At 46.6% G+C, this 15,167-nt stretch overlaps 1 protein-coding gene across 2 annotated transcripts in view; it reads right to left on the reverse strand.

The window, feature by feature from the left end:
- Positions 1-3,408: 3,408 nt before the first annotated feature.
- LOC125448458 (serine/threonine-protein phosphatase 2A 65 kDa regulatory subunit A alpha isoform-like) overlaps positions 3,409-15,167 on the reverse strand; it is a 36,067-nt gene continuing 24,308 nt past the window's right edge. Inside the window, exons 12-15 of one of the 2 annotated variants that reach the window (XM_059641234.1) lie at positions 12,841-12,995; positions 9,467-9,609; positions 4,928-5,019; positions 3,409-3,789 (exon numbers count right to left, since the gene is read on the reverse strand). In XM_059641234.1, coding sequence (XP_059497217.1) covers positions 3,773-3,789; positions 4,928-5,019; positions 9,467-9,609; positions 12,841-12,995 — 407 coding nt within the window. In that variant the 3' untranslated portion in view covers positions 3,409-3,772. Of the gene's footprint in view, positions 3,790-4,927; positions 5,020-9,466; positions 9,610-9,736; positions 9,929-12,840; positions 12,996-15,167 lie in introns of those variants that run through there. The other variant, XR_009443093.1, reaches the window with a different exon arrangement.

The raw sequence follows: 15,167 nt of genomic DNA on the forward strand, positions 1-15,167 counted from the left end.
TACCTATCAGCGAAAGGTTAGCAAGTGGGGACATTTGCTGATGGTTGGACAATTTCCACCACCATTCATAACTCTTCAGATACTAAAGCTGTCCACATTCAAAGGGACAATATCTAGACTTGGCCTGCCAAGTGCAAGCAACATTTATGACACACACAAATGCCAGGCTATGAATCCCTGACAAGAGACAGTGTAACCATACCCCTTGACATTCAATGGTATTAACATCATTGAATTCCCCACAATTGACATCTTGGGAGTTATCACTGACCAGAAACTCAAATAGACTGGCTATATTAATTAAAGCAGAAAGTGCTGCAGCAACTCAGTAGGTCTGGCAGTATCTTTGGTGAGAAGAACAAACTTAACATTTTGAATCCCATTTAAGTCTTCTTTGGAGGAGGATTTGAAAATTAACATTATCATTTCCTTTCTCTCGTTGCTGCCAGACCGCTCAGTTTCTGAATCTTATTTCAGATTTCCAGCATCTGCAGTATTTTATGTCTATTTGAGTAGCTGTATAAATAGCTACGAAAGCAGATGAAAGGCTTGGAATTCTGCACCAACAGACCATCCTGACTCCCAAAAGCCTGTCTATTATTTACAAGGCGCAAGTCAGGAGCGTGGTGGAATGCTCCCTAATGCCTGGAACCTCCCTCAGAGACAGTCCTCTATGGCTCCCCTTGGTCCCAACAACCCTGGCATGATCTGACCTAACTGCTCCAAGAATACAATGACCATAACCTTGCCTACCAGACTAATGCGCCCACCCTACCTCCAGCCCCAATGGGCCAGGCACCCGAACACCACACTAAGCACCTTACCTGTCACACACCCAAGCACACCAACTCATCATGTATCTGGCCTACTGCTACATTTTAAATTTTAATTTAAATAAAAATTAATTTAGGCATTGTGGTCTTTGATGACTGGGCCAGTATGTGTTGATCAATCCTTATGGCTTGGTGGAAAGATGACGGTGAGCTGCCTTCTTGAACCATTGCTGTCTACTTGGTTTAGATAGATCCATAATGCTGTTAAAGAGGAAGTTCCATGATGTTGACCCAGCATCAGTGAAGGAATGGAAATATACTTCCAAGTTGGGATGGTGAGTGGCTTGGAGGGAAAATTGTGGATGGTGGTATTTCTATGTCCATTTTCGTCTAGATATTAGAGGTTGTGGTTCAGAAGGGACTGTCTCAGGTGCCTTGGTGATTTCTGCATTGCATCTCGAAGACAGCACGCACCGTTGCTACTCAGCGTCAGGGGTGGAGGGAATGGATGCTTGTGGACGTGGTGCCAATCAAGCGGGCTGCTTTGTCCTGGATGGTGTCAAGTTTCACCTGCTGTTGTATTCCCTTACACTCCTGACTTTGCCTTATAGATCGTCAAAGGGCTTTGGTAAGCCTCAAGTGATGACAGTTGCCAAATTATACTGATGACACAAACAGGCAAATTGTAAACAGGAATATGAAGTCTACCGAGATATCAACAGGCTAAGTCAGTGGGCAAAAAAGTGGTAAATGGAGTTAAAATGTAGGTAAATATAAAATTTGTGGAAAATAAAAAGATAAGCTTACAGTTTACATGAATAGAAGACAAGTTAACTGAATTAATCCTCTCCCTACACCTGTGTGCATGTGTGTATGTATATATATGTTTAGAAACACAGGAGTGTATGTTTCCCATATTAGTGTGCACACCAGGTTTCTCTGTTTCATGCATAAATGAATGTTCCAGGGATTTGAAACCCCGGTAAGAAACAGGCTTTTCATGGACAGAGAGAAACAGAGCAGAGACGGATGGTGCCCTTCCATTTGAACCCATTCCCTCTTGACTTTGCACTCAATATCAAGCTGCATGGCTGTAGCGTCAACCAGAATCAGAAGTCATATCAGAGTCAAAATGTGAACTCTGTGATTCTCTACACACAGACTTCCAGGGATACTGCAAGCAGTTTCCTGGTTTTATTTCAGATTTCAAGGGTCTGCTGTATGTTGCGTTTATCTGTTATCTTCGTGGTACTGGTTGAGGCATAACTTTTCACACAACATCAGGTGAACTCCCCCAAAACTTTCAAAGAATGGACATATATTGTATGGCTTCTGATTAATATCTTATCCTAAACATAGCCCAATGAACAGCAGTGACATTTTGACAGTGCAGCACTTCCTCAGGAGTGACGATACAACAGCACAACAGTCTCTCAATACCAACTGTCTGACAGCGCGGCGCTCCCTCAGCACTAAGCCTCCGACAGCACCCGCTCCCTCAGCGCTGACCCTCCGACAATACCCGTTCACTCAGTGCTGAGCCTCCGACAGTGCGGTGCTCCCTCAGCACTGACCCTTCGACAGTGCCCACTCCCTCAGCACTGACCCTCCGACAGTGCCCGCTCCCTGAGCGCTGACCCTCTGACAGTGCCTGCTCCCTCAGCGCTGACCCTCCAACAGTGCCCGCTCCTTCAGTGCTGCCCCTCCGGCAGTGCGATGCTCCCTCAGCGCTGACTGTCCGACAGTGCGGCACTCCCTCAGCGCTGACCCCCCATCAGTGTGGTGCTTCCTCAGCACTGACCCTCCGACAGTGCCCAATCCCTCAGCACTGACCCTCCGACAGTGCCCACTCCCTCAGCACTGACCCTCCGACAGTGCCCACTCCCTCAGCACTGACCCTCCGACAGTGCAGCTCTCCCTCAGCGCTGACCCTCCGACAGTACCCGTTCACTCAGTGCTGAGCCTCCGACAGTGCGGCGCTCCCTCAGCGCTGAGCCTCCGACAGTGCCCGCTCCCTCAGTGCTGCCCCTCCGACAGTGCGACGCTCCCTCAGTGCTGACCCTCCGACAGTGCGGCACTCCCTCAGCGCTGACCCCCCGTCAGTTCGGCGCTTCCTCAGCGCTGACCCTCCGACAGTACCCACTCCCTCAGCACTGACCCTCCGACAGTACCCGTTCACTCAGCACTGAGCCTCCAACAGTGCTGCGCTCCCTCAGTGCTGAGCCTCCGACAGTGCCCGCTCCCTGAGCGCTGACCCTCCGACAGTGCCCGCTCCCTCAGTGCTGCCCCTCCGACAGTGCGGCACTCCCTCAGCGCTGACCCCCTGTCAGTGCGGTGCTTCCTCAGCGCTGACCCTCTGACAGTGCAGTGCTCCCTCAGCGCTGGCCCTTGGGCAGCGCAGCGCTCCCTCAGCACTGACCGTCCGACAGTGCAGCTCTCCCTCAGCACTGACGCTCCGACAGTGCCCACTCCCTCAGCACTGATCCTTGACAGTGTAGCGCTCCTCCAGTCCTGTTGCTGTTGATGGGTTGACTGCCTTGAGGTCTGTCCTCTGGTCAAAGCCTGGACAGATGGGGAGGCTTGATGAAGTAAACACTTGAACTATCTTTATTTTACAACAATTCATTGTGTGTCAACCAGTTAGAACAGCAACAGAAAATGACAAAAATTTCATTTGTAACCTTTGTGAACTGCGGGTTTTAACGAAAAATGAGAGATGAGCAGCGGAAGAGGACAGGAACTTGGGAAGAAGGGAAGGAAAGCAGATGAGGTAACAACTGGGGACAAGGCAGTGCTTTCAGTGAAGTGGCAAACTGACCACAGCGAAGCTGATGGCACTCAGCTTCTGTTGAGAGACGAATCTCTTTTGAGGATTCTTTCCTTCCTGCCTGCCCAGGACGAGCTCGGTAGTTTAGAGGAGAAGACACTCTCGATCGTGCAGGCTGCTCAGGTGCTGAACGTGTGAAGGCAGTGACCATAGAGTCCGGATCGACCCCACTTTAATTCAGGCACAGCACTGGAGAGGGGGAAGGATTGTTGAAAGGTCAGGGATCAGGTGTCGCATGGAGGACAGCAGCTACAAAGAATCTGCAGCAGCGAAGCAGGGTGTTCGGCCCATCAAGTTACTGCCTGGATTTATTGTCCACTCAACTTCCATCCAATTCTAACAGTAGGTTTTGACACAGAGTCCTATCATCTCTCTTCCCTAACATTTCATTCTTTCCCTTTCTCCCTCACTTATTTATCTAGGTTCCCCCTTCCAAACAGATCAATGTTATTCATCTCGATCACTTCAAGGGACCCAGTTCCAACTTGTAGATATTAGAATCTCACCCAGACCCACCCTCCTAGAACCCACCTAATCCAACACCCCTGAAGACTACAGGCAATTTAGCATAGCCAATCCACCTAGCCTGCACATCTTTGGGCTGTGGGACTTCTCCCTACCCGCGGGGAAAAGAAAATTTCTTCTGTATTCCCAACTGGATTCATTTCTGACTGTCTTCCTTTGATAGTCTACAGTTCTAACGTCTCTCCCACTCACCCACAAACACCAAAGGGGGAGACATGGCCTCTTCCACAACCCTCTGTAATTTATAAAGGGCACTCTGTCAGCTTGCAACACCCTTCACATTCCTGTTGCAACTTCTCACCATCTACCCCTTGCCAGCCTTGCTTCTCCAAGAGTTGATGTCACAGGTTTTGGGGGTAAGGGAGAGGTGTGAGAGGGTTGTGCTCATGCTGGAAACGGTAACCCCCAGAGCCAGACCTGCACTCCCAGCGCCTGGCTCGCACCCACAGCGCCTGGCCCGCACCCCCAGTGTGCCTGACCCGCACATCCTGCGCCTGACCCGCACCCCCAGCGTGCTTGGCCCGTACCCCCAGCGCCTGGCCCGCACCCACAGAGCCTGGCCCGCGCACCCCCAGCGCCTGGCCTGCGCACCCCGGCCCAATCACATCAGTGGGCATCGTTGGCAGAGTTTGACCCTGGCTGCAAACCAGGGGCAACATCCATGTCTGCGGCTCTGAAAACTAGGAAGCAGAGAGGAGCATTGCACTAGGACCAATTTCTCCCCCACTACCTTCCCCAAAGCCTCCCACTTTACACCAGGCCATCCCAGTCACCAGAAGAATTTCCTTTGATCACCACTCACCGATTAACGCTTCCTGGGCGAAGTATTTCACATCGATATCTTGATCCCTGCTCAGTTTTTCGAGCACTGGCTTCACTTCATTATGCAATGGGCTGAAGGCACAGAAAGAGAAGGAAGAAGGTGGCAAAATGAAAACAGAAAGAGAAACACTTACTCAATGAACTTCCTTACTGTTGCATCACACTCTGTCTTACAGGGCCACCGCTTCCCAACACCTACGAGCTCGCACACAAGATGAACATCAAACTCACTGAGTGCAAAATTATTTGCATTTCTCTGTCACTTTACGCTGACAGCCCAAAGTCCTAACAAAGGACTTTTTTCTTGAAATCTGGTCACTCTTACAATAACAAAGAAAACACGGCAGCAAATTTTCTGACAACATGGCCCCACAAAGAGCAGAGTGATAGTGACCAAAACCATCTGATTTTAGAGTGATATTGATCGAGGGATGTATAAAAGCCCCAGGTCATTGGGAGAACTCCTTCGCCCTCCGTTGTTCTTTCTTATTGAGCTTTCATATCCACTTACGGAGGACAGACTGGGTCTCAGCTTTATCTCACTCAAAAGATACTGTCGGTACAGTGTATGTTAAACTACAGACTGGTGACAAACAATTACTGAGCAAATGTAAATGGAGAATGGACTATGCTGGGTGTGTAATGAGTAGGCATCACTCTTGTGGTGCGGTCTTCATGTCTCTACGCCCAGATTAGGAAATCTGGCTTCAAGTCCCACCTGCTCCAGAGATGTGTTATAACATCACTGAGCAGGTCGATCAGAAAAAATATCTGGATTCATTGCATATTCCTCCAAGCAAATCAATCTGTAAAGTAGTAAATTGCCCTGAGTGCTATTTCACCAACAAGCCTGGATCTGAATTAACACTAGTTGCCTAAAGGCAAACATCGGCAACTGAGAGTTTTTTCTTTCAGAAAGGAGGTTGTAATTTGAGTTCCTTTTCGACAAAAATTGCTGAAACCAAGTGATCTTCCACAAAACATTTCCCAAGGAAACATGGGGTGTTGCTGACGTTGTTACTTCCTACGAGGAACAAGGTCAGGTATAAAATATTCTCAGAGCTGGAGAAGGTTGGGCACTGAGGAATGCATGAAAAATGTACAAGGGTTTTTGGACAAAATGTATAACAAAGAATAGACAGAATTTACACTGAAAATAACTTTTGAAGAACAAATGAGGCATGGTCAGGCTTTGTTAAATTTAGAAAGGGGTACACTTAGAGATTCCTGGCTCACCTTTCAATTTTTGGACTGTTAAGGTTTTGAACATAGATCGACTCCTAGTATGAGCTGGTGTGTGGTTTTCACAAGGTAGCACTGCTATTTGGAACAGATGCTGGAAGCCTCCAAAAGATTTCTGGGAAGGTTCATTTCCAGGAGCCTTCACAGCTCAAGTGGGTCAATTAGGAAGCAGCGCAAGAGTTGGGTGATTTAATGCAGAAACCCCCAGATATCAGCACGTATATGAGAGGACAACCTGAACAAGGGAGTGAGGATGGAAGCGTGACTGGATGCAGCTTTGGCAGTGATAATAAATGACAGGAATTGGGAACCACAGCAGAAGAATGAACCCCAAAGTGGTCAACAGCTCTTTTAAAATGCCAAAATACAGTTGTGCAATAAGGTGTCCGAAACAGAATTGAAAGACTTCTGATAATTATGTCAGGAACGGAAGATCTTGGAAGCAGAAAATGGGAGTGCATTGTTTAAGATGTGATGTAGAGTTTAAATAATTTGAGGGGTCTAAACCTGCTTCAGGTTCAGCAATGGAAACATAGTGAAGTTACTCAGAGGAATGGGAGTTCCGTGTAAACTGGTAGGGGGGGAAACCACTTTTTAAAATCAGCTCAGACACAGGGTCAAGTGAAATTCTCATTCTGTTGAGCAAGTCCTCTATGAAAAAGACTCTAATGAAACTGGGCGCAGAGCATGACAAGGCAGTTGTTTTTGGGAGATCTGTGGATTTGTAGTTTACATTATCTGAACATTACCATACCCCGTTAACAAAATCTAACTTCTCCAATCAAAATATTAGGTGGGTGTTAGGAGAAGTTTGAATGGGAAAATGGCAAACTATCTTAAAATTTTATTGGCAGGTTGTTTCCATTTTCTCACAGGTTAAAAATCCTACTGAAGGATGCAGGAGGGAAGGTCAATGAGTACAGTACATGTACAAAAGAGGACAATTATAAATGTGACTGCTGTAAAAAAATATAGAACTACACCATCACCAAACACTGTGAGTCTCCCATAGTTACAGCAATGGCTTTGACAGTGATAGAGCAAAGATAAAAAAAAACATTTTTTGCACTCATAGACCTGGCATTTTGATTTAGCCAGACACAATAATATACTGTTAAGAGAGTAACTGTGGTCAAGGAAATGGAGAAATGGACAGGCATCAGATTGACGGCACTGGCTAAATTCCCAACAGACATTGTCGGGGAAACTGACAATGATGAATTTGGGGATGTGCCAAAATATGAACATAGTGGCATTCAATGTGGTGAGGAAAGGACTCTTTAGTCATTGTGTGAAAGAAAACATGTGGTGATAGGTGAGATGCCTCGTAAAATATTAATCAAGTTGTAAATTAAGATCTGTCCTGGTATGGGCAGTCCATGCAAAAATTTCACTGCAAATATTTAGGAGCTACAGTCATGGCTTTCGGGAGAAATCCAACAATTTCTTTAGGAATGAGTTATCCTTCCCTGATGTGGGATGGGAATACAGTTAGCTCCGTTCTCTCAGACCACCTCAGGCTGAAGACTCTGAGAATATCTGCCAAGCTTTACAACATGTGTAAAGCTATCAGAGAGAAAGCTGAATCAAGGGACTTGGTATATTACGAAAGAGAAGGGCAAAAAAGAGGGCAAGAGTCTGTGTCAGATTATAAGAAAGATTATAAAGTAATTTAATAGCGTGCCAACCATGGATAGGGAAACAAATCCAGGAGCTGCATCTGGCCAGCGGTCCATCATACTATCATTCTCCGATCATTCAATGTGAACACCACAATCTGACCTCAGCAGGTGGAGCTTTGCCTTACTGACCCCATAGCAGTGACCCTGATCCCTGACCCTATGGCAGTGGCCTTAACCCCAGCAAAGTGACCTCCCCTTGAGCATAGCAGCCTTGTCTCCTCTGCTCCTCCTATCAGCAGCACAGTGGCCCAGCCCTGCACCAGCCAGAGTACAGCTGCCCCACCTTCTCTCCCAGGAACAGCTCCTCCACACACCTCCCTCCAACCTTAAAGGCCAGAAGATGCAGTGCAAGTTCTTAAAAGTGGACCAAGAAATGAACACAATCCTGGGAAAAGATCAGGAATTGGCAAAAGGAATTCTGCACATGGAGCAGTTTTCCAGAGCATGACAGGAGTAGAAGTTGTACATTGACAAGGTCTATGAGAAAGACTGGGAACATTGTGAGTGGTAGAAACCATTATGATCAACATGTTTTTAGTGAATACAAACAAAGTAAAAGGTAAATTCACAGAAGAAGCTAAATAAATAAAATTGGATAGCTAGAAAAAATCTGAGCTCACAGATAGAGGAGCGCTAGCCTTTTCATACGGGTGTATCAACAGAGCTTTTCCCGATGGGATATATATACAGCTAAATCCAGACTTGTGTCTTACGGCCTTGAAGAGAAATTCTGTGATCAAGATGATCAAAAGTGGATACCACTATTGCAGGAAAAATGAACGCGAAGATCTCCTTCATTCTTTGAGCCACACACTCCGGGGAATTTAAGTTAATCAATATAAAAACTCTGTTTCTGCAGCTTCAAAGAAGCAGGGTGATTTACACAGAATTACAAACATTCACAAGCATTTTCATGAGATTTAATGACACAGTGAGGGTTTGGTATTCTTAATTAGGTCTTTCTGAAAGTAGGTCACATTCAGTTTAACACAGGCAGAGCAATATCGCAAATCATCTTTATGCATGTCGATGATTTTCTGTGGGAAGATTCTATGACGTTTGAATGCTGTGTGACAGATAAAATAAAAAGGAAACTTCAGATTGGAAGTGAGACTTTTAAGTATATCAGTATAGATATTAAACAGAATAAATCAGGAATGGTTTTGGATTAACAGACCGTCTGATGTACTGCCTGGTGGGCGAGGAGGCAGTGTGCCAGGTGGGCAAGGGTAATGGTGTGCTAGGTGGGTGATGGTCCAGGGTGCTAATTAAGTTCTTAGGGAAAGTTGGAGACATTGGGTGGAAAATTATGTCAGATCAGGGTGGGAATCAAGGTGCAGGGAGTGCACGCCCGGTTTGGTCCGGTCAACTGTAAAAAAAATTGAGTTCACTAATACCCTGCAGAAGGTAACAATCTGTTCTGATGGCTTGGTCAGGCTGACAAAGAAACTCTATTGTGGCTAGCTGTAAAGTAAACGTGCGAAAGCAAAGTAAACGCATGTTCGGGTAAGCCACAAAGGGAACAGGCTATTATATTGAAAGTGGGTAGTGGGAAGGATATCTAGCCTGGTACATATTAAGACAGCTCCACTTGCCTGTAATCCAGGATGGACCCGATCTTCTGCAGTGTCTTGGCCACATTGAAACGAACATTCGCCACGGCATCACTCCCCATCCGCAGGATAGTGGGCAACATTATTTTGGTGGTGATATCTTTCCCGCAGACTTCATACAGAGCCTGGAGACAGGTCGGGGAAGTGGGGTGGGGGATTAGAATTAGAGGCGGGCTCCAAGATGATGTGAAAAAAACACCCCGTGTTCGCTTGTCCCGCGCCATCTCCCACTCGGCAAGAATGCTTCCTCACAGGTAATTGTTGCTGTCACGTCAGAAATGCTGTCTGCACACAGCAAGATCCCACAAACAGCAACGCAGCTAGAGGGACCGGTTGACCCACTTCTGCCAGAGCCAGGGCTCCCTTGAGTCTCTTCTCCCTGATGGAAGCCCCAGGGATCTCTTAATCAGCCCGAGTGAGGGAGCCTTGGGTTTAACAGCCCTCCTGAAAGACAGGACCTCTGAGGTTAGGAATGGATTACAATAAAAATCCGAGGAAAATAAACACAAGCGACATAACAGAACCCTCTTATTTGGGAGAGGTGTGGTTGTGTGATTGGAGTTGGCGATGTATGTCCTTCCTGATGTCAAGATTGATTCCTTTGTTGGCATTGCTAAGACGAAGAAAATGATCTGGGCCTTTTGCACACTGCTGCTTGTGGTATCTTGCTGTGCGTAAATTGGCAATTGGTGTGTTATCCATGTTACAATGGAGGACATAACTCAAAGATGAGTCAGAGAGAGAGAGAGAGAGGCAGACAAAGCAAGAGGTAGGGAGAGTCAAGAATGAGGGGCAGAGAGATAAAAGAGAAAGAGAAAGAGAGACACAAGAAGAGGGAGAGAGATCAGATTGACAGAGATGGGGGGGGGGAGAGAGGGAGAGAGAGAGAGAGAGAATGTTAAACCACCTGGACCATGGCCTCTTCTCATAGGTGACATCAGGGAACTCAACTATCTTTTCCGTTCACTGGATGTGGACATCGCTTGGCGGACCAGCATTTGTTGTCTATCTCTAACTGTCCTTGAGAAAATGGTGCTCAAACACCTTCTTGAATGGCTACAGACACTGGGGTGTAGGTGCACCTAAAGTGGGTTGTTAGGAAGAGTTTTCCATGTTTTAACTCAGCCAAAGGAATGGCGATATACGTTTGATTGTGAGTGGTTCAGAGGGGAAATTGCAGGGCTCGGTGTTCCCATGTATCTGCTGCCCTTGTGCTTTTAGGTAAGTGGTTGTGGGTTTGGAGGGTGCTGCTGTGATGCAGATGGCGTACCCTGAGCATCAGTGGTAGAGGGAGCGAGTATTGAAGGTGGTGGAGTATCAGTTGAGTGGATGGTGTCAAATTTTGCAAGAATTGTTAGAGCATTGTTCAAAAAATGCTACGCTGTTGCTGAAGAAAAGACAGCGAGAGAACATTGGCAACTCCAGACCAGCCAGAATGATGGTAGCTGCTGTGAAAATGCCAGAATCCTGATTCACGAGCTGCTAATGGCACTCAGCAAACCATCACAGGGTAAGGCAGAGGGAACCTGGTTTCAGAAAACAGGTTGACAAATCAGGTTGAGTTTATGGTGTGAAAGATTAACTGGGTGATCTGAGCTGAACCAGAAGATGTGGCTCAGTTGGATTCCGAACCTGAATCGACAAGGTATCACAAAATTTTGGAATATCTAATTCAAGGGTGAACTATACAGTAAATGGAAAAGTCCTGGGGAAAATTGATGAACAGAGAGATCTGGGTGTTCAGGTCCATTGTTCCCTGAAGGTGACAACGCAGGTCAATAGGGTGGTCAAGAAGGCATATGGCATGCTTTCCTTCATTGGGCGGGGTATTGAGTACAAGAGTTGGCAGGTCATGTTACAGTTGTATAAGACTTTGATTCGGCCACATTTAGAGTACTGTGTACAGGCCACATTACCAAAAGGATGTGGATGCTTTGGAGAGGGTGCAGAGGAGGTTCACCAGGATGTTGCCTGGTGTGGAGGGTGCTAGCTATAAAGAGAGGTTGAGTAGATTAGGATTATTTTCATTAGAAAGTCGGAGATTGAGGGGGGGACCCGATAGAGGTCTACAAAATCATGAGGGGTATAGACAGGGTGGATAGGAAGAAGCTTTCTCCCCCCCAGAGTGGGGGGACTCGATTACTAGGGGTCATGAGTTCAAAGTGAGAGGAGGAAAGTTTAAGGGAGATATGCGTGGGAAGTTCTTTACACAGAGGGTGCTGGGCGTCTGGAACGCGTTGCCAGCGGAGGTGTTAGATGCAGACACGTTAGCATCTTTCAAGATATATCTGGACAGGTACATGGATGGGCGGGGAGCAAGTGGACACAGACCCTTAGAAAATAGATGACAGGTTAGACAGAGGATCTCAATCAGCGCAGGCTTGGAGGGCCGAAGGGCGTGTTCCTGTGCTGTAATTTTTTTTGTTCTTTAGAAGGCTTTAATGCGGCTCAGCTGTTCGTTGGCTTGTGGGTCGGTTAGCAGACAGAAAACTGAATGCAGGAATAAGTGGGACATTTTCAGGGCTAGAAGGCTGTGGAAAGTGGATTGTAGCAAGGATCAAGACCAGGACCTCAGCTATTCACAATTACATCGTAATGATGTTAACTATTTGGATGAGGGGACTGTGCAATGTGTGGGCATGGGGGACAGTAGTATAGATGCTGGTAATGTTCTGGATACGTGGGTTTGAATGCCCCAGGTAGCTGGGCTCGCCAATGGCATAGTGGTAATGTCACTGTGCTGGCAATCCAGAGAACCAGACCCTCGCTCTGGGGGACCTGGATTCGAATCCCACTGTTGCAGATATTGAATTAATATTTCACTAAGAATCAGGAATAAAAAGCTAGCCTAATGGTAACCAGGTAACCCATCTGGGTCACTAAAGCCCTTTAGAGAACGAAATCTCTCATCCTTAAGTACATGTGACCTCAAAACAATTAGGGATGGCCAGTGGCTATTAAGCTGGAGGATAAAAAAATCTGGAATTGAAAGCTTGTTTCAGTCCTGGTGACCAGGCAACTATCATCAATTGCTGTAAAACCTCGTCTGACCATCCTTTAGGGAAAGAAAGCTTCCATCCTCACCCAGGCTGGCTTCCACATTGAATCCTCTGAAATAGATGAGGAAGGGCCTTTAAAAACCTTACCTAAATAAACTGCAGAAGTTCAAGAAAGTAGCTCACTGTTCTCTTCACAAAGAGCAGTCAGTGAAGGGGTAACATGAGGTGGAAATGGATCACACCAAGTGTCCTCACTTCTTGCAGTGAAGGTTGGGGGCATGGAAAGAATGGAGCCCGTATGAGTGTGTGTGTTAGGGGGGTGGTAGAGGTCAGTCCAGCAGACAGCCAAAAACTTACATTGACACAGAAGAGAGTGGTCATCCGATGGAGGTAGTTGGGATTGGTTGACATAGACAGGACCTTGGGAAGGATGGTGTTCTGAGCCCAAACCTTGCCGAACTTCTGGGTGAGTTTCTTCAGATTGCTGGTGGCTGCTTCACGAATGGCATACACTGGGAGGGTGGGGAAGAGATGGAAAACATCACAAATTCTGGGCCAGGAAGACCACGATCGAGAATGGATATTACCAACCCTGCACTGTACTCTCTCTTGTCAGCACAGCTTCACACTTCAGCCCTTCAAAAAATTCCATATTTCTGCCAAAAAAAAGCAAGACACAGGAGCTTTTTGGTTGTCACCACGAGGATAGATTCAGGAAGATCGAATTTTAGAGAGATCACTGGTTAATTCATGCTGCAGCTGGCTAGTGGGTTGACTCTGCTTTGTTGGAGTGTCACCGCGGAGATGGTATCCCAAAGCTTTTCTGTTAAGTCAAAAACAGCAAGTGGACTCTAATTGGTTGAAATGCGGCTGTGGAATTCCCCTTAGCAAGTCTCAGCCAATTGGCACTCTGGCTGACATGCAGCACAAATTATTATCTCCTCTGAAATTTGGTTTTCTTGCATCTGTCCTGGTGAGTACAAGAAGAAAAGCTTCAACAGTGTTGCCTCTACTTTCAGCAATAATGTTCCCTTGTGGTACCAAATTAAGTCATCAACATTTAATATCACACAAATCACTATTGATTTGAGTTCAGCACAAGTTAAGGCCATTCGGCCAAGCTACCCTGGGTCTGTGTTTATGTTTCATAGCATCACAGAATTGTTACAGAATTGTTGCAGACAGAGGTCATTGGCCCCATCATATCTGCATCAGTTCATTTACCTCATATCAATCTCCTGCCAATTCCCTATATCTCTGCTCACCACTTCCAACCAAATAGTCACCCAATATAGGGGTATACTCGGAATGACATTTTAATAATGCAATTAATTATTTACTTTGCCCAAGGCAAAATACATTCGGACATGTATACACACATACACAGACGGAAGAGTTGGGGTTGAAATATCTGTGAACAGATTCGATCAAAGGGTTCACAATCAATAGGAGCTTAGACAGACGAGACAAGGAGAAACCGCTCCCATTGACAGGATTGAGAACCAGACGGCACACGTTAAAGGCAGTTAACTGGCAGCAGAAGCAATGATCTACATGAAAAGAAAGTGTTACGTAGAGGGTGGTTAGGAGGCTAGAAATGAATGTTGTGATGGGCAAGTTCAAAAGTGACCTTCAAAAGGGAACTGAATCATTGGCATGGACGGAAACTGTGGTGATTTACTGTTGCAGGGATTAAGTTTGGACATCGCTGGGGCAATGGTCACCTTTCGCCAGAACTGACCTCTGGGATTACAAGGTGTAGAGCTGGATGAACACAGCAGGCCAAGCAGCATCAGAGGGGCAGGAAAGCTGACATTTCGGGCCTAGACCCTTCATCAGAAATGGGGGAGGGGAAGGGGGATCTGAAATAAATAGAGAGAGGGGGAGAGGCGGATAGAAGATGGATAGAGGAGAAGATAGGTGGAGAGGAGACAGGCAGGTCAAAGAGGCGGGAGTGGAGCCAGTAAAGGTAAGTGTAGATGGAGAGTTAGGGAGGGGATAGGTCAGACCAGGGAGGACAGACAGGTCAAGGAGGCAGGATGAGACTAGTGGGGAGGAAATGGGGGTGGGGCTTGAGGTGGGAGGAAGAACAGGCTAGGGAGGCGTGGATGAGCTGGGCTGGTTTTGGGATGCGGTTGGGGGAGGGGAGATTTTGACCATCTCTGACCTCTGGGATTGTTGCCTTGAGCAAAGTTTGAGAAAACCGGATCGCATTTAGACAAATGAAAAGTGATCTCATTCAGTTGTACAAAGCTTGAGAAGGCGGATGTGGGAACGATGTTTCTCCCTGGTTTGGTGAACGGAATTGGAGGTTGGGGTCAGAACCAGAGAGCACTGTGTCATATTAACAGCCCGGCTAAAATGAGGAGAATCCCTTCAAATGGAATGGTTCAAGAACGAAGCTCATGACCACCTTCTCAAAGGGCATTAAGGGTGGGTCAATAAATGCTGGCCCAGCCAGCGACACCCACAAGGGAGCAAAAATAAACTCTGGATGGTGAAGTTTTAGAACTCTGTAGTCTACTAGAGGGCAGTGGAAGCTTGAAGTCATTGAATATGCTCAAGACAGACCAGTGGATTTCTAGGTATCATGAAATATGTAGGATTCTTCAGGGGTTTGATGGGTAAATGTTGAGAGGGCATTTCCCCTCATGGGAAGGTCTAGGACAAGACAGCATAGTCTC

The sequence above is a fragment of the Stegostoma tigrinum genome, chromosome 41 (assembly GCF_030684315.1).
Source record: "Stegostoma tigrinum isolate sSteTig4 chromosome 41, sSteTig4.hap1, whole genome shotgun sequence".
Classification (NCBI taxonomy): Eukaryota; Metazoa; Chordata; class Chondrichthyes; order Orectolobiformes; family Stegostomatidae; genus Stegostoma; species Stegostoma tigrinum.